Here is a 24225-nt window from a genome sequence, read left to right on the forward strand (position 1 = left end):
GGCCTAGCCCTTCAGTTTAACACAGAGTGCTGACATCTGGGGAGGCCCAGCATTCACTTCCACCAGGTGTGGGCACACGGCTCAGAGAGCACTGAAGTGGGAGGAACGAGCGCAGCCAGGATGGAGGGCAAGAGATCAGGAACTGACGAGGGTGATAAACTCCCAGCCCTCAGAGAGTCAAGTGCGAGGGGAGTATGTGTGCTGCTGTGTAACGAGGGCAAGCTGTGCACGCTGACAATCACCGATAGAGAATAAAGTGAAACGTAAAAACACAAAGGTGTCGCTCACATTAAAATCACAGGCATTATACTCTTTAATATGAATGACTTATTTATTCTATTCTGAAACACAAGGAGAATTTTGTGGATCATTAAATGCATCAGACAAGCCTTGAGATAAATTTGAACAGTAAATATAAAATGCAAATACATGTATATGGTAGGACCCTACTCCCCAGTCCACTAGCTTTATTACTTTAGAGTCATGCACCATGTGCTCCAGTTTCATGGTGTACTGCTAAAGAAATATCAGCTAAAAAAGTCTGAAAGGTTTGAAGGGGCATGAGTTCTCAGAGCTCGTATTCAGGCCAATGCAGGAGCCTCAGCAGCTGTGAAATGACTAAATTACACAAGAAGTGACATATGGATGTAAAAACAAAATTAGGTAAATAAGGAGTCAAAGAGAATGAATTTATTAGTCTCTCAAATTGTCATGTATTATACCTGAATGCAAAGCGTTACTGCACAACACATTTACCTCATTCATTCTATAGGAAAAAATAGTAATTAGTTGATAGTGTAGATTTTTCCATATTATCTTAGCCTTTTAAAAATTTCATTTCTTATAAATGTGACATCTAATGAATCTTTCCTTAACATTCCATTTAGCATATATAGTTACTGAACAACCAAACTATATATTAACAGTTCATTTCCTAAATTCAAAAACAGACAATTTTCTTTTTCTTTTTGAGACCAAATCTCGCTCTGTCTCCCAGGCTGGAGTGTTGTGACGCGATCTCAGCTCACTGCAACCTCCGCCTCCTGGGTTCAAGCAATTCTCTGCCTCACCCTCCCAAATAGGTGGGATTACAGGCACCCGGCACCACATCCGGCTAATTTTTGTATTTTTATTAGAGACGGGGTTTCACCATCTTGGCCAGGTTGGTCTTGAACTCCTGACCTCGTGATCCACCCGCCTCTTTCAGTCTTTACATTTTGGGATGCCTCTGCCAATAAAAATTATTCTCCTTGCAGTAGAATGAGGTTATCAGAGGCTGAGGAAGGTAGGAGGGAGTGGGGATGAAGAGAGGTTGGTTAATAGGTATAAAAATACAGTTAGAAGAAATAAGTTCTAGCATTCAACAGCACAGTAGGGTGACTATAGTTAATAATCTACTGTATATTTCAAAATAGCTAGAAGAGAAGATTTGCAAAGTTCCCAACACCAAGAAACGATAAATATTTGAGGTGATGGGCATCCTGATTATCCTGATGTGATCATTACAAATTGTATGCATATATCAACATATCCGATATACCCCATAAACATGTATAATTATTTTGTATCAATTTAAAAAATCATTCTCCCCTCACATTTTACACTTAAAACAAATACTCTAGTTGATTCTATGGCTATTTCCTTTATCACCTGAGGACATAAAAATCACTTTTGATTTTATAATTATATTGCTAATTCCTAATCTTAAATTGAAGGACACAGGCAAAAATAAAATTTATTTTACTTATAATTAAAAGACAAGTAGTTAAATATTTGTGATTTGAATGTGTGAAGATACACTATTGATAGGTAGAGTAGGCCACATCTTCTCAGCATTCAGGAGTATGTTGCAACTTTTGTCTGGGACATAAATGATTCAGAGACTCCTTGAGGACTATTATTAATATTTGTTTGCTACCACTGGTCCATATGCCTCTTATGTGCCCAACTACACTGCATATTACTGTAGGGAAGGCATAAAGTCATAGTTATCATCAAAAATGCACTTCTTTTTGTAAGTACATATAATTTAATTCAATACTAAAGATTTCAATCAATAAAGTTACTTTACCTTAATTTACTTATTACTACCATAAATATCATATACACATGAAATTGTTTTTTGCTTTTAACAGACAAAGACAAAAAATCCACCCATCATACCATATATATAAACATTTAGAATTTCTTGGTTTGGGCATCAATAATATAAATAGTTAAGTGCTCCTTTAAGACAGCAGATTACATTCCTGCTGTTATGTGTCAGGCACTAGACTGGGTGATGGGGATAGAGTAGTAACATTAACTAACACATGTAAAAATGCCAAAAATCCCAGTAAAAAATAACTCTGGCTGTTGCTAGGATGAGGATCAGAGACTCCACCCTTCCCTAAGTCCTAGTTTAGATGCATGCTCTCCAACACAGGGCCATATGTGGCTACTGAGCACTTGAAATGTGGCTAGTCCAAACTGAGATGTGCTCTAAGTGTAAAATACACACCAGATCTCAAAGACTCAGCATGAAAAAAGAATGTAAAATAGCTCGATCATTTTTCACTTCATCTTAGCCAAAAGACCGAGAAGCGATGATCATTTTCCATATTGATTGTACATTGGAATAACATTTTTGATACGTTGGGTTAAATAGATTATTAAAATTAATTTCACCTGTTTCTTTTTACCTTTTTGTGTGGCCAACTAGAAAATTTTAAGTTACACAGTGGCTCTCATTTCTGGCTTGCATTATATTTCTACTGGACAGCACTGAGCTAGAGCATCTGAACCAACACTAGAACAAAACATGTAAAGTTTTCCTTCCAGGTTTGTGCTATATTATACTTTAATCATGCTGCTTCTATTGCTTATACATTTAGTAAAAGCATAGTTGCTCTTGGATGGATCTGTCACCACCAAATGTCTGACACTGCATTAGGTATTAGGAAATTAGTAACAATGATTAAAAACTAATACTGAGTGCTTACTCTGGTCCTGTGCTAAAAACTTTAAATCTTGTCAAATTCCCTCAACAACCGTATGATGCAGGTATTATTACTATCTTCATTTTGCAGTGGGTGTAGTAACCTGCCCAGGGCCACACAGTTAGTAAGGAGGCAGGTCTTGAAGCCAAGCAAGCATGCAGACTCTATAGTCCATACTGTGCTCTTAACCCTGTGTCCTGCAGATAAGATTCCTGCCTCTTAGGGGGTGCAAGGGCCAGCCAGAAAGATACAGACACACCATAATAATACAAGGTGAAAAATAAGAGGGAGCCAGAGACAGAAAGAGAGAAGGGGACAGGAAGGAGAGGAGAGAGGAGAGAAGAGAGAGAGAGAAAGGAGAGAGAGAGAGAGAGAAAGAGAGAGAGAGAGAGAGAGAGAGATGCATGTTTTGGGAGGGATGAGATTAGGGAAAGCTTTCTAAAGAGTCATAGTTCAACCAAATCTCAAAAGGCTGAGTTGGACTCACTGTCAGGGCAGGGAGTTGCAAGATAAAAAATATTTTTGGTATTTTTACTACTAAGTAAGACTAATTATCAACAAAGTAAAATGATTTATTTTAGTGAGGGTGGGTTCTCTTCCTTTTGGAGTTACCCACTGCCTCCTAAGAGCAACATCTAAGCAAGCAGGTGCTAGTCATTTCTTGGAGCTTCGGAACACAACAGGAAGAGATGCAAAAAAGGTGAAAGCCCTGACCTCCCGCCATCTCAATTTTCCATAAAGTCTCCTGATCACCTGGTTTCCAGGCAGACAAATCAGGAGTATGGCTGAATACGATTGATTTCTCTTGTGGATAATTCATAAGGGCAATTGCTCACAGATCTAAGAGGGAGGGAAAGAGAAAGCGGGAAAGTCTTTAAAAATGATTTCTACTTACAGTGTCATAATTTTGTTCTAAGAAGTCTGCTACCAACACTTTATGTCTGGTTAGTAAATCCTAGAAAAAGAAAAACCAAGTGAAACAAAATTGTTATAGCTATTAATATTACAAATGTCTCTTTTCTAAGGTTTAAGAACATATAAAAGTTGCAGAAGAACATTTTCATTTACACCACAAAATTATTTCCATTCCTAGCTTAGCCTAAGATGTGAAATACAAGTTTGTTTCATGTTAGAAAAGAAAAACCCTAGTGTTAAACCTAGTGTTTCAAATTCATATTGTTAGATTTATGATAGAAATACTTTAACTGGTGAAACAAATGGAACTTGAGATGAGTTGACAACTTTTTTTTTTGAGATGGAGTCTCGCTCTGTTGCCCAGGCTGGGGTGCAGTGGTGCGATCTCGGCTCACTGCAAGCTCTGCCTCCCAGGTTCACGTCATTCTCCTGCCTCAGCCTCCCAAGTAGCTGGGACTACAGGCGCCCACCACCACGCCCGGCTAATTTTTGTTTTTGTATTTTTAGCAGGGACGGGGTTTCACCATTTTAGCCAGGATGGTCTCGATCTCCTGACTTCGTGATCCGCCCACCTCGGCCTCCCAAAGTGTCTTAACAACTTTTAAAATGAAGGCGCTTTGGATACTGGAAGCATAGGACTGACATTTAGCAGTGTCAAACCAGTATTGTTCCCGCTCTTGGATTAATGGGATATGAGGTGGTGTGCAAGTTACTGAGTAGCACAATGCATCCTTTCAAAATTGAAGATGAGTAGCCCTATCTTATGGCAGATATAAACTTGCAGAAAACTGAACGAAAGCATGAAGAAACATTTGACTGTCTTCAACTCATACCTAAATTATATCCTTAATTCACCTTAATGTTGTAGGAAAACAAGCCTCACTTAATCCCTTTTATATGCTTAGAGGCTAAATACTCTCTCTAGGTGCCATGAAAAATTTAATTAAAAACATAACAAGAATTTAAAAGTTTTCCAAAACAAATTCTTTTACTTTAATACATATTTAATTAAAATTTCCTAAAAGCATATAGAAGGTACACAACATAACCTCACAAAGAAAAGGTAGATAACAACCATAATAAAACCCACTTATTTCTACTTTAATTTTTTTAAAAAGTAAAATATTTAAAGCATTGCATAGTATAATTTTCAAGTTCAAAAATAATAAGTGTGACTCTTAATTCCCTATTGCTATCACACAACTTGATCAACCACTGGCCCTATCAGTTGGAAACGTGGGTCCCCCCCCCCACTGCCCCCTGGTGGAGCAGAGCACTCATTACCGTTCTGAAACTGAAGTTCTAAAATGGAAAACCATTTACAGGGGTTCCATTCCCGCCCTGTCAAAGGTCTTGATTCAAACTAGTTCCTACATCAGGGGACCCTTGAAAGAGTAAGGTAGTTCCACAGGATCCTTTGAGGTCCCTACTCTTTTTTGTATTGGTGTCCTGTTTTCAAGCACCCCTCCCCTAACATCATAGAAACCCCATGAGCAGTAATAGGAATTTTCTGAGCTGAACCAGCCCCTCTATGGGCTGCAGCAGACACTGTGGATTGCTGCACCCGTGGGAGTTCTCCACCTGCTTCAACTGTCATCAGCCTTGAAAGTGAGGCCTGGGTTCCCCACACTGCAGGCCCAGTGCACACAGCTCCAGTGGCAACAAAAAGAGCAGGTTGCAGATCAGTGCTGCCTAGAAAGGTTGTGTCATACATGAGTGTTACCCCAAAGAAAAAGGGATCAGGAGGGAGTTAGGTTAAAACCAACATTTTCAAATTCCAAGGGCAAAAAAAAACCTTGAAACAGCTTAAAAATCCAGTATTAGGAAACCATAATAGGGTGGGGTAGAATTCCTCCAGCATATATATATATATATATATATATATATATATATATATATATATATATATATATATAATGGATACAGTCAATAAACAATGCACACATTCCCTCTCTCACACCCACATTTCCACTCCAGTGTGTGATAGGACTGATATATAGATATACCTTCAAATTTATGTATACAATAAATGTATGTACAAACCACATATACATACACACAGGTTTAAGTACATATAATACAGAGATAAATATAATTGCTGCATTATAGATCACATAACTGAGTGAAAAAAATAAAAATAAAAACAGCTAGGATCCTACCCAAGAAGGAGAAGACAGAAAATTGTGAAGGAAAATAAAGTTCAAAATTTAGAATTTAAAAGCCTTATTTCAAATAGTGTACTCTTTCATCATACCTCCTAACAATTCTGTTTTGAGAGGCCTACGTTTTGCATAGTATAACTATTATGCTGAAAATCTGATATCGATATTTTTAATGAATACTGCTTGGGAGAAACTCGGGGTGGAGTGAGAGAGACAATTGCAGGGACATAAAAGGCTGAGGAGCCAGTGACAGCTGCTGTTCAGAGGGCTGACTGTGCTGGGGAGTGAACCGAGCACTTTGCAAATGCAGTTTCTGATCTTCACAAGTCCGTGATAAAGGGATGATTTTCTTCATTTCAGATGTGGAAAATAAAACTCAAAGGTTAACTAAATTGCTCAAGGACATCCAGCTTACCAGGTGGCAGAGAAAGACAGAATTCAAACCACTTCTATTATGGGAATTTTTAGAGGGAGGGATGAAAGAGATTATGGTTGTAAGGAATCCTTTTTTGGGCAAGGACTTTTGGTAGAAAATTCTATGCTAAAATCATAAACTAACAATGTTACAATATTAATAACTAAACTGAGCAACAGTCCCTTTAAGAGCTCAAAACCAAAAAGATGAGAGTAGGAGATTATAAAAACCCAAAGCCAATGTCAAAATCCAGTAAATCAACCAACCAAACAAAACCCTTTGAAACCAGCTATTTAAAAAAAAAAAAAAAGTGATTTATTTGTTACATTATATTAACCATAAGCATTTGGTAAAATATAGAAAATTGGTGTTTCCAATACTGGCAGCACACTAGAAAACTTTTTATGATTATTTAGATTTTAAAGGATTGACTTAAATTCAATGGAAAATTGGCTTAAATACAAATCAAAACATCATTATTTATTTTTGATTCAATATTGTTGCTGAAAATTAAATTGGGCTGAATATATGACAGCAAAAAATTACTACCAAGTACATTTTTTTCTATCAAATGTTTAAAAACCTTTGGGGAAATTTTCAGAAATACATATTAAGTATTTGCTTTCCCCCTCTATTGGCGTTTGTTCTATGTTTGTAATTATATGAAGGCTTACTTGTGTTTTTTTTCAAAAATGAATTTACTTGTTTCCATGACAGCGATGAGCCATCTGATAGGAAAGGGAAAAAACATGGGACTGTAGTGTCTATTATTAGCAAACACCTCCTTAGTAGTTTAAACACAGACATTTTGGTAGAAAGAAATGGAATCATCCTTTGTATCTAATGTCATTCTTCATGTTGGATGCAACCGAGGCCTATCGCACCACTAGCTCTAGATCCACCTTTTGAGGGGGTTCATCTCTAGCTGCTGTACAATTTTTGTCTTCCTGGGTAAGACACAGCCACTCCTGGGATTTCCAACACTCCTGAGCCCGGAGTCATGCTGCCCTCACCGCCCCTCCCTCCACCCAGCAGTCACTTCCAGGAATCTGTTCCCAAGTCCTTCCTCCTTCTTTTCCTTCCTTCCTTCCCTCACTCGGCTGTTCTCCTGAAATTTCGGTTTCCTTACTCCAAGCTTCCCACTCTTTATACTCAGCCTCTCATTAATTCCCCTTCTTCCCTTCTCTTTCTTTCCCTGGCCCTTTTCTGTCTACCCAGACCTCCCCTGTGGGCTCCTCCTCTCTTCCCTGCTTTCCTTAGGGAGACTATAGGAGGCTGGCAGGCTGAATGGAGGCCTGTGGACACCGGAGCAGACTGCGAACTCCTTCCCTTCAAACCCAGAGGCTAGAGGCCTTTTGTTTGTTGCAGGTTTGCCTGAGGCATTGGGGAAATGACGGCATTGCGGTTGCTTTCCTTTGTTGTCTCAGGCAATTCAGTGCTGGTCCGAAACTGCACACCCTCCTGCTTATGACAACAAAAGTGCCACAGTGGCCTGGCGCAGTGGCTCACACCTGTAATCCTGGCACTTTGCAGGGGCCAAGGCAGGCAGATGGCTTGAGGTCAGGAGTTCGAGGCCAGCCTGGCCAACAGGGCAAAACCCCATCTCTACTAAAAATGCAAAAATTAGCCAGGCATGGTGGTATGCGCCCGTGGTCCCAATTACCTGGGAGGCTGAGGTGGGAGGATCACCGGAGCCTGGGAGGTCAAGGCTGCAGTGAGCTGAGATTGCACCACTGCACTCCAGCCTAGGTGAGGGAGTGAGACCTTGTCTCAAAAAGTGCCACAGTTAACTGGGCTCACCCTGCTCCTAGGCAGCTGTTAACAATCAGCTGCTGTTGCTTAAGCCTGCCCTGGAATCCACCCCCAGCCCACCCCAGTGGCTTCCAAATATTCCCATCATTATCAAACAGTATTCTCCCTCCAGAGGTCTTGTCAATTAGATTTTCCTTTGCTCCCTGTATTTCCAGAGATGGCCTGGTTGCCTTTACAGATCGTGTCCCAGGCAGCTGCCAGGACCTGCCTCCCCCTTAACCACCCACCACTCTTTGGTCTCACAACAAATCCCTCTGACGGCCCAGCCTGCAGGCTCTGCCTCCACGGAGACCCTGCCCCATCCCTCACCCTCTGCCAGGCATTCTTCTCCCTAAGTCCCAGCTTCCTTCTGCCCCACTGACATCTCCCGCCCTTTACCACTCTCTGACACTCTCTCACACTTTCTGTGACCATGTGAGCTAATATACCTTTCAACAGATTTATGGCACCTTCTTAGAACAGGCTGGGTAACTTCCTAGTCTGCAGATAATAGGTAGTTTTCAGCACAGCAAACCACTGCTTTCCCCTTTTTCCACCTCTGGAGAGCTATTTAAAAGAACTATTTATCATCTAAGTCATAGGCAACTTTCAATCACTGTTCATAAAGTAATAAGATTGGAGTATGTATTAATATTAGTATATGGACTATATCAATATTATTGAAATACATATTTAAGATAATATATAAAAAATAAAAATATATGGATTACAATTAGGAAAACTTGTAAAAAAAGTTACATATGTATATCTTGAAAAAAGTATAAATTAATTTGGAGTTATGTAGATAGAGCAATTAAATTGCTAAAATGCTTTTAAAGAAATGAATCTGAATATATATACATTTAAATGAGTCTTATCTACTTTTTCAACCTGAAAACCTGTTTTTTTCAATGATGCTGTTACATTGTCAGTTTATAACATTTTTTGAACTCCTCTTCTAAAATGGCTTCAGAGCTGATTTGGTAGACATTGAAGAAAATCATATCTATTTTATTTCTATCTTAAAATTATTTTCATTATCATTATTATCCCCCCAAAATAATTCTAGCTAACTTGATCACCCACTTTATACACTAACTGGAATGTCAAATAGGCTTTTGTTTCCAAAACTTTTATCTGCCTTTGAAAGATAAAAGTTTGCCATTAGTGAAAAATGAGCATGTAATATACATTGATACCAACTTCAATATATGTTAAATAATAGCAGGATGATAAGCCTAAGTAACTGGTTTTCTAAAATAGAAACCTTGAATGTAACATCACTCATTAAATGAATAAGCTTTGGTATGTTTGTCTGCAAATTAGCTGCACTCTTTTCTGATATATTCTCTGAATATTTTTTTTTTTATGATAAAACACAGAAATGAAAAGTAAAATCGTTGTCAGGGGCTGGAGGGAGGAGGAAATGGGGAGTTATTGTTTAATGAGTATAGAGGTAGAGTTTGAATTTTTCAAAATAAAAAAGTTCTAGTAGTTGGTTACCTAACAATGTGAATATACTGCATCCTACGATTTCCTACATAGTGACAAAGTAGATAATACATGATCAAACTATAGATGATTATGAAAAAATGACAGTATAATTTATTACTGTTTTGTTTCACCATGTGGACATTTAAAAATTACATTCATAAAATAACATGATGTCCTTCACATTCAAAGATGTAATTCTCCATCTCCCTTCACTACCTGGTTCCTTTCCCCAGAATTAATCACTGTTGCTGTTTCCTATGCATCCTTGCAGAGGTATTCAGTGCATATATACCTTAAGCGGAAGCTTAAGCCCCGTAATCTGTTTTTAACATAAATGGCAGCATGCCACACACAGAGCGCTACATATTCCTCTTGCCACATAACCGTATATACTGGAATTCAGTCCATGTGAGCTTGTGACAAATAGTTTGAGCTGTTTTCCTGCAATAGGACAGACTGACCTCATGAACTGCATTCTATTTACAGATGCCTCTTATGATCTACATCATACAAGGTTGGCTACGCTGAGGGCTAGGAAATAAAATTTCTTGCTTTTTAAAATTAAATTGCCTCTTCAGAGGCCAAGTGACTATAAATTGACCTAGCTGATTTGGAAAAAAAAAATTACCTTAAAAGTAGCAAAGGCATCTGAAGCAATATCAAATGTTGACAACTCCACATACTTAAAGAAATCTCTGAATTGATTAGAAAAGAGGATGATTTTGGCAAGCGGTTCATGTCGAATACATTCTCTCAGCATAATCCCACAACGTAAGGCAATCTGTGGGGCTTCATATCTAAAGCGTAAACAAGAGAGAAATAGAGAATTCTGTTATCCTATTAAAATAATATTAATGGCATCAAAAGAACCATTTCAATACTGCTGTTAATGGAAACACACATACCACTTGTCACGGTTCATTCAATACCCTCTGAAGATCTACTATGTGCCTGGTACTATTCCAGACATATTCTGGAATTTGAGTGTATCTGAAACACTCAGATACACTCAAATATGAACATGGTGACAGCTGGGGGTAGGGGAGATGAGGCAGAATGTAAACAATGAAAAGATAATTTCATATATTGAGAAGTGCTGCTAAAACTGATGACAATGAAATACGCCACATTATAAAGGTGATTACTTATGTGTGTGTGTGTGTGTGTGTGTGTGTGTGTGTGTGTGTGTGTGTGTGAGTGACTACTTAAGTTACTTTACTTCAGACTAAAGTAAAGGGCAAAATGTTCCAGGCAAAGGAAAGTAACTGTGCAAAGTCTCCATGGCAAGAACAGGCTTAGAGAAACAGAGGAGAAATAAGACCTGCATGATTTGATTGTAGAGGAAGAACCGTGAGTGGTGTGAAATGAGGCAAGGGTGGAGAGAAGGGCAGGGGCCAGATCACATACGGCTTTGTCAGCTAAGGTAAGCAGTGTGGTTTTGTTTTAAGTGTAATGTGAAGCCTTTGGAGAGTTTAAAGCAAGAAATTGACAAGGCTAACTTATGATTTAAAAAGATCACTCTGGCTTCTTGTTGAGAATGTCTGTAAAACAGCGGGAGACATATAAGAATGGGAGCAGAACCCAGGAGAGGGGACAGGGGCTTGGCCTGGGGTGGCAGGAGCAGAACAGAGGACTGTGGGCAGGTGATGGATACTGTTCGGAGGAAGAGTCAACAGGACTTGCTGATGATGTAGCTGGACTTGGGTGAGGGAATAAATTTGGAAACTAAGAATTCAAGAATGATTCCTATGTTTTTGACTTGAATCACTGGGTGGGTGGTGGTGCTATTTATTAAGATGAATAAACTAGTAGAGGAACAAGTTAGTAAAGAAATTAAGAGTTTAGGCCGGGCGCGGTGGCTCAAGCCTGTAATCCCAGCACTTTGGGAGGCCGAGACAGGTGGATCACGAGGTCAGGAAATCGAGACCATCCTGGCTGACATGGTGAAACCCTGTCTCTACTAAAAAATACAAAAAACTAGCTGGGCAAGGTGGCGGGTGCCTGTAGTCCCAGCTACTCGGGAGGCTGAGGCAGGAGAATGGTGTAAATCCGGGAGGCGGAGCTTGCAGTGAGCTGAGATCCGGCCACTGCACTCCAGCCTGGGCCATAGAGCAAGACTCCGTCTCAAAAAAAAAAAAAAAAGAAAGTAATTAAGAGTTTGTGGTTGACCACATTAGTTTTGAGATGGCTGATATCTAAGTAGAAGTGTCTCCTTGGCAGTAGGATACACCTATCTGGAGTTTAGGAAAAAAATAGGGGAGACCTATATAAATATATGATTTGCATGCAATAGGTGTGGATTGATTGACTCACTTAAATCCTAAGTGGAATCATGGCTCACAGCAAAAAATATGCTAGACAAACAAAACGTCTACTGTGTGAAACAATTCAAGACTGGCATACTAGATTGGTTCCATTTCTAACACAACAACAATCTCTCAAAGTCAAATTCAATCTCTAAGTAAATTTAAGATATATTCTAGTGTGTGATAAGATTTTAAGAAAATGAATAATGCTTAGCCCAAGTACAACAAGCCTTGTATTGGAATAATACAGTTGACAATTGTGTGGTAAATATAGGAAGAATAGAACAAAGAAAGATATAGTTGTGATACACTGGGAAGTGAGCAGAGTATAGGGCCACCCCCCACAAAAATCTGGTGGGGCGTGACTGCTCACTCCTATACTCCCAGCACTTTGGGAGGCTGAGGTGGATGGACTGCTTAAGCTCAGGAGTTTGAGACCAGCCTGGCCAACACGGTTGACTTTACAAAAAATTTAAAAATAAAAAAATTAGCTGAGACCCTGACTTTACAAAAACTGAAAAAATTAGCTGGGCATGGTGGCACACGCCTGTAGTCCCAGCTACTCAGGAAGCTGAGGAGGGAGGATTGCTTGACCCTGGAAAGTTAAGTGAGACTCTGTCTCCAAAAAATAAAAATAAAAATAAAATAAAATTTGACCATATTTTTAAAGAGATATCATTGACCATTTCAACTGAATACTAGTTTTTATGATACTTTTATGGCACTATAAAACTTTAAGATATTTTATTACTCATCAACTACTAGCAACAACATTTTGTTGAACAATAAGTAATGAACTATTCTTTATAAGATTATAGAATTTTCATGAAAGACAGATTCAAGAATAAAGATTCAATAGAGGAAACAGACTACTTTCCAATATCAAATTTACAAATATTAGTAGAAGAAACAGCAAACAAAGATACCAGGGTGGTATTTATTCATTTTTGTCCTGTTTATGCTGAATGATATTCACAAATATTATTTGAATATTTCCTGAATAACTCGCAGTAACATTAAATGCTAATATATTCAGATAGTCATGATTCTTTGTAGCATATAAGGAATGCCAATTTATAGTGCTAGTAATTTCTCTTAATAGAAAAACCTGAAACTCAGGCTACTGGCTCACAAGGAACAGTTATCAGGTGGGGTCTTATTAAAGATGTTGTAAAGAGGGGTATATGTTCTGAAATGTAAAGGAGAAAAGCGCTGTCATTTATTGATAGAGTACTCAAGAGAGTATAAAATAAAGGCTGTTGGCCTAAAGAAAGAATCTAAGGGAAGGACAATTAAAATCCAGATTTATTGATTAGTAAGATATGTGTGGACTTTTGTAATTTGGCCAAACCTTAACTTTTCAGTTTCATCTCCCATCACGTTCGTTACTTCCCTGGAGCCCCTCATTCCCTCAATTGAAATGCTCTTCTCCTTACATTCCCATGACTGAGATGCTTCTCGTCTTTCAAGGCTTGGTTCAAATGCCACCTCCTCCTTGAAGCCTTTCTTAATCACTACGATTCAGGATTATTCTCTCTGCCCTTCACACTCATACAGCAGCTTGTCTGTAATTTCTCTTTAACACTTTTTTCATTCAGTATTATGTTATACTGCAGTAAATTGCTATAGGTCTATTTTCTTCACTTCATGACAATCAATTTAATTGTTGGGGCTATGCTTTACTTATCCTGTTACCTTCTCCTCTCCTCCCCATCCCCATCTCCATTTGGTGTCTGTCATTGATTGCTACTTTCTCCTGCCCCTACCCCAGTCTCCAAAGAGTGCCTAGTATAATGTTTTTCACAAAGCATGCATATAATGAATTTAATGAACCTCAAACTGAAGAAATATCTTAATACTACTCTAATGAGAGTCAAACTCTGACTTATACAAAATATGCATCATCTCTGGCCAACATTTTCTCATTTCTTAATTCAATTTCCAAACTAAGACCATCTATAAAAAGTTTCCACTCCAACTTTTGGGTATATTAGTTCTCTTTTTCCTTTCATTTCGTGAAGCTTATTGAAACCATCTGTGATGCACTGAGAGTTTATTCTTGAGAAACAAAAGAATGTTTTAAAAAGCCAAGACTCCTCTGGGTCAGCACACTTGTCATTTCATCCCAGCAGTTTGACATCTGTCATTCTGAGATTACAACTTCTTAAAGTTAGAAATACATAAGGATATACAGAAATATATAGAGAATACCAATTCTCCTCAGTACTCTTTAAGGGATTTATAATCCACATAGATCATTTCTACCTGACTACCCTCTAGTATATTGAGTTTTGATAGGTTATTGTTTGCTATATAAAGAAATGCTCCAAAAGATAAGCATATGTTAAGTTTCAAATCCCACTAACATTAATATCCTTAGGTCTGGTAAAGAAGCAATATTTAACTCACCTAATCTACTCTACTCATAGATAAGCTTCCTGATGGCAAGGATCCTGCCTAATTATTGCATTTCCCACAATGGCTAACCGTGGCAGGTCCCCAGTAAAGGTTAATCTGATGAATGCTGAATCACTGCTTTAGAGAATTGAATCATATCTTCCCTGTTGATCTGTAATTTGGATCATATAGTCTGGACTATAATGAACTGTGTCAGTGTGGAGAAGGCACACAACTATCTAGGCATGCCCATTAAATAATGACAGCATAATGAAAGTTCTCTCTCAAATTCAATGAAAGCCAAAATATAAGAGCAATGGTCTCAGTTAGCAGTGCGCTACAGTAATCATTACACAGAAAATGGTTAGAAGAATGATCTTGTGCAAGAATATTTCAATTTAAGAACAAAGATTACATTATGTAAGGGGAAAAATGACTTTTGTGATTATTGCTGGAAGTAAACAAGGCCAGGAAATACCTGGAAAACTTTTGTAAAATGCCATTCAACAAACACTTGGCCTCTTCAATATAGTCAAGAAGGTATGTTTCTAATCTAGAAACATTTGCTGACTAAAAATAATGAGTTAGGCCAGGCATAGTGGTTCATGCCTATAATCCCAGCACTTTGGGAGGCTGAGGCAGGAGGATTGCTTGAGCCCTGGAGTTTGAGACCAGCCTGGGCAACATAGTGGGACCCTGTTTCTATGAAAAAAAAAAAAATTAATTAGCTAAGTGTGGTGGCATGCACTTGTAGTCCCAGCTATTTGGGAAGCTGAGTCAGGAGGATCACTTGAGCCTAGGTGAGACTATAGTGAGTTGTGATCACAGCACTACATTCTAGTACAGGCAACACAGCAAGACTCTGTCTCAATAAATAAATAAAATAATGTGTTAATTCTGTCTACCAAAAAGGCCTAGAAGCAATAACAATCCAGTGTCAATGAGCACCCCTAGCATCCAGATTGTAGTCTCTAAGAACCATTCCTCTCTAAAAATAACCAACATCCTTGGTAGAAATTTCAGGTCTTTGTCAGCAAATGTACAAGTTGGGTGGCATATCTTGTTACACCGGAAAGCAAGGAAGCTCTCACAAATCATTTTAGAGATATGTTAAGAGATATCACCTAGAAGGGGCCACAGATGGTCAACTGAGCATTAAAAAAATGTGTAGAACTAAATAAGACATATAGAAAACATTCAATCCATTAGTTAATCAGATACTGGAAGAGTGTGTGTGTCTGTGTACATATATAAATATATATATATTTATACACACACATATATAAAGGCAGGGGGAGGAAGGGAAATAACTCATTAGACACTAATGAAAGTTCCTAGGATATCTTTTCTCTAAAATGATAATTAAAAGAAAAAAATTGAGCATTTATTCTGCCTCTCTGGCATGAACTGTACTTCAGAGTATTCTAATGCCTGAAGCTGTGATGGGTGAATGACAGTATTCTCTATAAAACTACTTTAGCCAATAAAATATACAAAAGAAATGACAGAATTCAAAATTACCTTTTTGTCACCTCTAGTGAAATGACAGAATCAGGCAATGTTCATCAATGGATGGAAAAACAATTTAAGGTTGATGGGAAACTTTATAGTGGATTAGACTGTCACCATCTAAACCCATTGCTCGGTCTTAGTATTACTAAAAGTACATCTCCTGATGTGATGAAATATGAACTACATAGCACCATCTATAAAATAATTGCCAAAATGAAACTGCTTAAAAATTTTTATAATAAACTTAAAAAAATGGATAATTGGGAGAAATTTATGATTTTAACATCAGCCTTCTGGAACATACTGGCCACAGTTCTTTACGGATCACTGAGAGCTGTTCAGTGACCTCATTCTCAAGTTCTTTCAGTACCCTAGAACGTCATTTGCCTGAGCCAGAAGACAAATTCATTTAGAGTAAGTCCTTATTTATAATCTTTTCATAAAACTTGGGCTCCAAATCCTTTCTACCATGTTCAATACCACATATCCAGATAATTCTCTTTGATAGACAACTATCAATTGCTTTTTGTCTTACATTCTTTGTGGTTAAACTTAGGTTCTATATAGAATGTTACTATCATATTCTCATTTAATATTATTGTTTGATGTATAAATGTACCAATCAAGTTATGTCCTAGGTTTTAAAGTGACTTCACAAGAGATAATTCAGTAAAAATCCTGACTTTTAAGAAGGGCTAAATCTCTAGCATTCAGTGCTAAATTAGAAAATGGTAACACGGGCTGGGTGTGGTGGCTCATGCCTGTAATCCCAGCACTTTGGGAGGCCAAGGCAGGCGGATCACAAGGTCAGGAGATTGAGACCATCTGGCTAACAAGGTGAAACCTTGTCTCTACTAAAAATACAAAAAATTAGACAGGTGTGGTGGCATGCACCTGTAGTCCCAGCTACTCAGGAGGCTGAGGTAGGAGAATTGCTTGAACCCAGAAGGCGGAGCTTGCAGTGAGCCGAGATCGCAACACTGCACTCCAGCCTGGGTGACAGAGCGAGACTCCATCTCAAAAAAAAAAAAAAAAGAAAGAAAGAAAATGGTAACAGGTAAAACTGATTATGGTACAACTGTTCCACTACCCTGTCCTCAAGAGCATCAACAATTCCCTCTCCCTTCACATCTGAATGGTCCTCGAATCTTCTTAAAGGTATATTAATGGAAAGGAACATGGGATTTAGTGTCAGATCTGCATGGAAAACGAGGCTCTGTCATGTATTAGCTGTATAATCTTGAGCAATATCCTTACTCTCTCTGAGTTTCAGTTTCCTCATCTGTAATATGGTAAAAATAATAATAATAATAATAATATGTAGTCCTCATAGTATTTGGAAAGTAAACAATATAACATAAGTAAAACATTACAATAGCTGGCACATAGCAAACAATGAGTAAATGGTTTATACAAAACAGGATGTGAAGGAATGAGTTAAAAGTTTGGGTTGAAAAACAGAGGAATAATCATTGTAATAGAGAATTAAAACCAGAGGTGTAGTCCCCAAATTGTCAATAATGATTTCTTATGGAAAGATTATGGGATGCACTTTCTTTTTCTATTATACATTTCTCAAATGTTTTAGTTTTTAAATAATAACCATGTATTACTTTTGAATTGGAAAGAAATGGAAATGTTTTCAAATACTCATTCTCTTCATTCTCAGTATCTCCATTAAAGTTCTGTTGATAATCTCTTCCCTAGACTCTTCCAAGCTGGAATCTCAGCCTCCCACCCCATGCCATTTTCTACGTTGCCACCAGAACTCCTCATGTCTAGTCCCTGGATGACTCCATGTTGCCTACAGAATGACATTCAAACTCCCCAGTAGGACTTGGAAAGCTCTTCATAATCTGGTCTCAGTCTTTCCAACCTCATCCTGCACCCTTCCCTCTGACTCACACAGAGCTCTAGTCACACCAGAATTCTTGTCATTCTCTAAACACATAAAATCTCTTATATACTTTCACCTTTCTGTGGGTTGAAATGGCAATGAACAAAGTGATCTTAGATAGCACATGCTGAAGATGACAGAACCCCCTGATGAACTAGAACATCTGCTCTGCACTATTACATGAGAAATATACTTAACTTGCTGTGAGGCCACTTCACTTTGGGGTCTATGTGTTATAGAGGCTTTGCATCCCCTAACTAATACATGATACAAGGATCTTTCCCTTTCCAGAACTGAAGAAACAATTCTCCAGTAAAACAATTATTTTGTACGCAAAACCAAAGTAATCACAGTATACTACTTTGCTCACTAATAAATAATAACTACACAGTCATAATAATCTAAATGTGATTATTAAAATTTAAAATTATGATAAAGTTTATTAGGAAGATAAAGGAAAGGAAATAGAATAATGGTGGCAGTAAAAAGACTATCATCTAGTTTATCTTGTCAAAGATACTGCTTAAAATTGATAAATGAAAAATTAGTAGAAGCCCATTATTTGTAACACAGAGGTAAATATATGATGAAAACAATGATGAACAAATAAACAAATGAACAAATAAAAAAGATAAAAGTGGTTGTCTTTGGGTAATAGGACTGAAAAATGGAGAAGAAAGAGGCAAAGAGGCCGGGCGCAGTGACTCATACCTGTAACTCTACCATTTTAGGAGGCTGAGGCAGGCAGATTACTTGAGGTCAGGAGGTCGAGACCAGCCTGACCAAATAGTGAAACCCTGTCTCTACTAAAAATACAAAAATTAGTCGTGTGTGGTGGTGGGCACCTGTAATCCCAGCTACCCAGGAGGCTGAGGCAGGAGAATTGCTTGAACCCTGGAGGCAGAGGTTGCAGTGAGCCAAGATTGCACCACTGCACTCCAGCCTGGGCAACAGAGCAAGACACTGTCTTAAAAAAAAAAAAAAAAAATATATATATATATATATATATATACACACACACACACACACACACACATATATATGAAAGTAAAAAGAAAGAGGTAAAGAACTATTTATTGATATATCTGATTTTTAAACAATGTATTATTTTGATACAATTAAATATTTAAAATGTACAAGAGAGAAAATGAACACAGGTGAGATGGACTAGGTATGAAACAGCAGGATTGAAAACAGGAATATAATAAAATAAAGAGATGTGCTGGTTTAAGATAGTGGAGTAGAAAGACAAGGGGAGGAAGAAGATGGTCTGCTGTCCTCAAGCTTTGCTACACCCAGATCTCCAGTCATTATGATTCAGAGTAGCCCCCAAATGCCCAAGAAACATTTATAAATAAGTGTACATAAAAATAATAATCAGGGCCGGGCGCGGTGGCTCACGCCTGTAATCCCTGCACTTTGGGAGGCCGAGGCGGGCGGATCACGAGGTCAGGAGATCGAGACCATCCTGGCTAACACGGTGAAACCCCGTCTCTACTAAAATACAAAAAATTAGCCGGGCGCGGTGGCGGGCACCTGTAGTCCCAGCTACTCGGGAGGCTGAGGCAGGAGAATGGCGCGAACCCGGGAGGCGGAGCTTGCAGTGAGCCGAGATCGCGCCACTGCACTCCAGCCTGGGCGACAGAGCAAGACTCCGTCTCAAAAAATAAATAAATAAATAAATAAAAATAAAAATAAAAAATAAAAATAATAATCAGGAATTCTATTACCTAGCTCAACTTCATTTTTATGGCTTCCCTATAGACCCACATACATTCACCTTGGCAGATGCTAGCTACTGGAAAAACTCTCATATCTGTATTTCAGTTCCCAGAAGCAGAATATATATGTGTGTGCTTGTGTGTATATTGAGGGCATTCAGTCTCAAGCAGTCAGGAAAACGGTAAGTGGGCAGCTATGAATAGGGCAGATAGGGAAGCATAAGCAATACTGTAATAGGAAGAGACAGAAATAGCAGAACTGTGGAGGAAAGGCAGGCAGTAAATGGAAACATAACATTTAGAAACATTAAGGTGCAAAGAAAGGATTTTGCTGCAGCCTAAGTAATCACAGAGACAGATCTAGAGGGCTGACCTCACGCAAGACAAATACCTTGACTGCAGTTCTAAAAGGGAACTGATCATATCTCAAATGAGATTAATGCTATGTACTTTCAACAACAATTAAAAACTTAGCCCTACTTGAAAGGAAGCCATGTACCTACCCTTTGAGGAGCATAAACAGGATATGAGGATGAGCACTAATATACTCCACAGTAGGACTCCGAGTGCCTATCTGTCTTCTCAGGATGTTGTTAAATATCTGGGTCACATCTTTTTTTCCCTGTTAAAGACACAAACAGCAATTAAACTGTACACTCTAAATGGATGAATTGTATAGTGTGTGGAATATATACTTACATACATACACACACAGACAGAAATGGTATCATCCTTTCTAATATGCAAAAAACGTTAACTTACTCTTCCCATAGACCCCTATCTACAAAATGGATGCAGCTCCTTGCCGCAGGATTTGCGCTGGGGGAAATTTGACCAACTGGAAGTCCATTTCCCACAGAGCACAGGAGGACATAAAGTGAATACAACAGAACTGAATTCTTTGTTTTTTCACTGTCTACCTTTATGCAAGAAAAAAATTATGATTATCATTTTTAAACCTTCATGAATAAGGAAGGAAAATAGATGAAGAAAATAAGATTTTAGTAAAATGTAGGTTAAAATCAAATTCCTTTTTCTTTGATCTACTTTCTAGTATTTTTTGCCTTCAAGTTATCACTTTATTCACTCTTCTTCACCCTAGTGCCTTGACTTAAAAAAAAAAGTGGGTTTTCCATTAGGTGGAAGTATTTGATCTAGGTGATCATAACAAATCATATCTAGCCTACAGGAATAGAAGAGATCACTGAATCAGTGAGACAGAGGAACCAGATATGCAATCATGGATAGGGCTTCTTAGAGTCCTCATGGACAAGACCTGCACTCTCATATACCTTACAACCTGTCTAGCCTGGTTTTTCAAAAGAAATCTTGGACTGGACCTGAGTTTACTATATGAAAAATATGTACAAGAATGACTGATATGATTTGGCTCTGTGTCCTCACCCAAATCTCATCATGAATTGTAATCCCCATAATCCCTACGTGTGGAGGGCAGGACCTGGTGGGAGTGATTGGATCATGTGGGTGGTTTCCCCCATGCTGTTCTCATGATAGTGAATCAGTTCTCACTTGATCTGATGGTTTTATAAGGAGCTCTTTCCCCATTGTTCATTCACTCTTCTTTCTCCTGCTGCCATGTGAAGGTCTGTGCCTGCTTCCCCTTCCACCATGATTGTAAGTTTCCTGAGGCCTCCCCAGCAGTGTGGAACTGTGAGTCAATTAAACCTCTTTCCTTTATAAATTATCCAGTCTCAGGTATTTCCTTACAGCAGTGTGAGAACATAGTAATACAATGACATTGCACTCTCAATCAGTATGTCCCTAGTTCTGGCCGTCATCTCTCAAATGAACTATTAAAGAGCTTGCTTCAGTTACTGTCTCCACTTCAAAGCATCCTCACCCTATCAGAGTGAGCTAGCTAGAAATGCAAATATGACCATGCCATCTCTCTCCTTAAACTCTTCAACGTCTCCCTTTTGCTTAGAAAAAAGTCCAATACAAAAAGGCCAGGCACAGTGGCTCACGCCTGTAATCCCAGCACTTTGGGAAGCTGAGGGGGGCAGATCAGGAGGTCAAGAGTTCAAGACTAGCCTGACCAATATGGTGAAACCCCATCTCTAGTAAAAATACAAAAATTAACCAACTGTGGTGGTGCACACCTGTAGTCCCAGCAACTTGGGAGGCTGAGGCAGAAGAATCGCTTGAACCTGGGAGGCAGAGGTTGCAGTGAGCCAAGATCATGCCACTGCACTCCAGCCTAGGCAACAGAGCAAGACTTCGTGTCAAAAAAAAAAGAAAGAAAGAAAAAAGCCCAGTACCTTCAATGACGTGACAGTGGCCAACTTTTCCAGTCTCATCAGCTAACTATCATTTCCAATTCCTACATCAAGTTCTATTAGCACCAAATTGCTGCAGCACATATACACAACATTTTATATGGTTCTATATCTTTGCCAATGCGCTTTCATTTTTCATGAACTCTGTCGTTCTTTAAGATTCAGTTCAGGAGTATTCTCCCCTGGGATGAGTGCCACTCTCTGTACTACAACCATGTCCTTTGCCACATTGATCAGTACCTCCTCTTCCCTACTACCTCTACCTCCACCTTCACAGCAGCAAATACTGAGTGCTTACTCTGTGCCAGGCACTTATGCTAAGAGTTTTACAGGTATTATCCAATTTCCACAACAACCTTATTTTTTTAAAATTTCATATTCTTTTTGTTAATTTTTTTCTGGCATGCATACAACAACCTTATAATATACATATTATAAAAAAGAAAGCAAGGATTTATAATATATGTTTTCTAAAATGTACAAATGTAAATATGTATATATATATTATAAATAAGGAAATTAAGGATTAATGAGATTGCCTAGATCTCACTGTCCTGTCAGATACTGAGAAATATCTACAAGCACTAACACCATCCAAGAAAATATAACCTCAGCAATTGAACTAAATAAGACACCAGGGACCAATCCTGGGAGAACAAAGATATATGACCTTTCAGACAGAGAATTCAAAATCACTGTTTTGAGGAAACTCAAAGAAATTCAAGATAACACAGAGAAAGAATTCAGAATTCTATCATAAATTTAATACAGAGATTAAATTTAATACAGAGATTGAAATAATTAAAAATAATCAAGTAGAAATTCTAGAGTTGAAAATGCAATTGACATACTGAAGAATGCATCAGAGCCTCTTAATGACAGAATTGATTAAGCAGAAGAAAGAATTAGTGGCTTGCAGACAGGCTATCCGAAAACATGCAGTTAGAGGAGACAAAAGAAAAAAGAATAAAAACCAATGAAGAATGCCTACAATATCTAGGGAATAGTCTAAAAAAGGCAAATCTAAGACTTTCTGACCTTAAAGAGGAGGTAGAAAAAGAGATAGGGGTAAAAAACTTACTCTAAGAGATAATATCCGAGAACTTCCCAAACCTAGAGAAAGATATGAATATTCAAATATAAGAAGGTGATAGAACACCAAGCAGACCTACACCAAAGAAGACTACTTCAAAGCATTTAATTCAAACTCCCAACGTAAAAAAAAAAAAAAAAAAAAAAAAAAAAAAAAAAAAAAAAAAAAAAAAAAAAATCCTAAAAGCAGCAGGTGAAAAGAAACAAATAACATACAATGGAGCTGCAATACATCTGGCAGCAGACTTTTCAGTGGAAACCTTACAGGCCAGGAGAGAGTGGCATGACATATTTAATGTGCTGAAGGAAACAAATCTTTTACCCTAGAATAGTATATCTGGTGAAAATACCCTTCAGGCACGAAGGAGAATTAAAGACTTTCCCAGACAAACAAAAGCTGAGGGATTTGATCAATACTAGACCCATCCTACAAGAAATGCTAAAGGTACTTCTCCAATGTGAAAGAAAAGGATGTTAATGAGCAAGAAGAAATCATCTGAAGGTATAAAATCCACTGGAAATAGGAAGCACATAGAAAAACACAGAATAGTATAACACTGTAATGGTTGTGTGTAAACTACTCTTGTCTTAAGGAGAAAGACTAAATGATGAACCAACCAAAAATATTAACAACTTTTCAAGGTATAAACAGTACAATAAGACACAAAGAGAAACAACAAAAAGTTAAAAAGCAGTGGAGGAAGTTAAGGTGTAGGGCTCTTACTAGTTTTCTTTCTGTGCATTTCTTTATGTAATTAGTATTAAGTTGTCATCAGCCTAAAACAATGGGTTATAAGATGGTATATGCATGCCTCATGGTAACCTCAAATAAAAAAACATACAATGGATACACAAAAAATAAAAAACAAGAAATTAAAGCACACCACCAGAGAAAATCACATTCACTAAAAGGAAGACAGAATGGAAGCAAAGAAGGAAGAAACAGGCCGGGCGCGGTGGCTCAAGCCTGTAATCCCAGCACTCTGGGAGGCCGAAACGGGTGGATCACGAGGTCAGGAGATCGAGACCATCCTGGCTAACACGGTGAAACCCCGTCTCTACTTAAAAAGTACAAAAAACTAGCCGGGCGAGGTGGCGGGCGCCTGTAGTCCCAGCTAATCGGGAGGCTGAGGCAGGAGAATGGCGTAAACCCGGGAGGCGGAGCTTGCAGTGAGCTGAGATCCGGCCACTGCACTCCAGCCTAGGCGACAGAGCGAGACTCCGTCTCAAAAAAAAAAAAAAAAAAAA

General features: G+C 38.3%; 1 protein-coding gene across 14 annotated transcripts in view; it reads right to left on the minus strand.

The window, feature by feature from the left end:
• CAB39L (calcium binding protein 39 like) overlaps positions 1-24225 on the minus strand; it is a 136467-nt gene that overhangs the window by 28207 nt on the left and 84035 nt on the right. For all 14 annotated transcript variants that reach the window (XM_065533253.1, XM_065533257.1, XM_074022047.1 and 11 more), the window contains 3 exons: positions 20092-20210; positions 10384-10552; positions 3874-3933 (listed from right to left, as the gene is read on the minus strand). In XM_065533253.1, the coding sequence (XP_065389325.1) occupies positions 3874-3933; positions 10384-10552; positions 20092-20210 (348 nt within the window). The remainder of the gene's footprint in view (positions 1-3873; positions 3934-10383; positions 10553-20091; positions 20211-24225) is intronic.

This window comes from Macaca fascicularis, chromosome 17 (assembly GCF_037993035.2).
Source record: "Macaca fascicularis isolate 582-1 chromosome 17, T2T-MFA8v1.1".
NCBI lineage: Eukaryota > Metazoa > Chordata > Mammalia > Primates > Cercopithecidae > Macaca > Macaca fascicularis.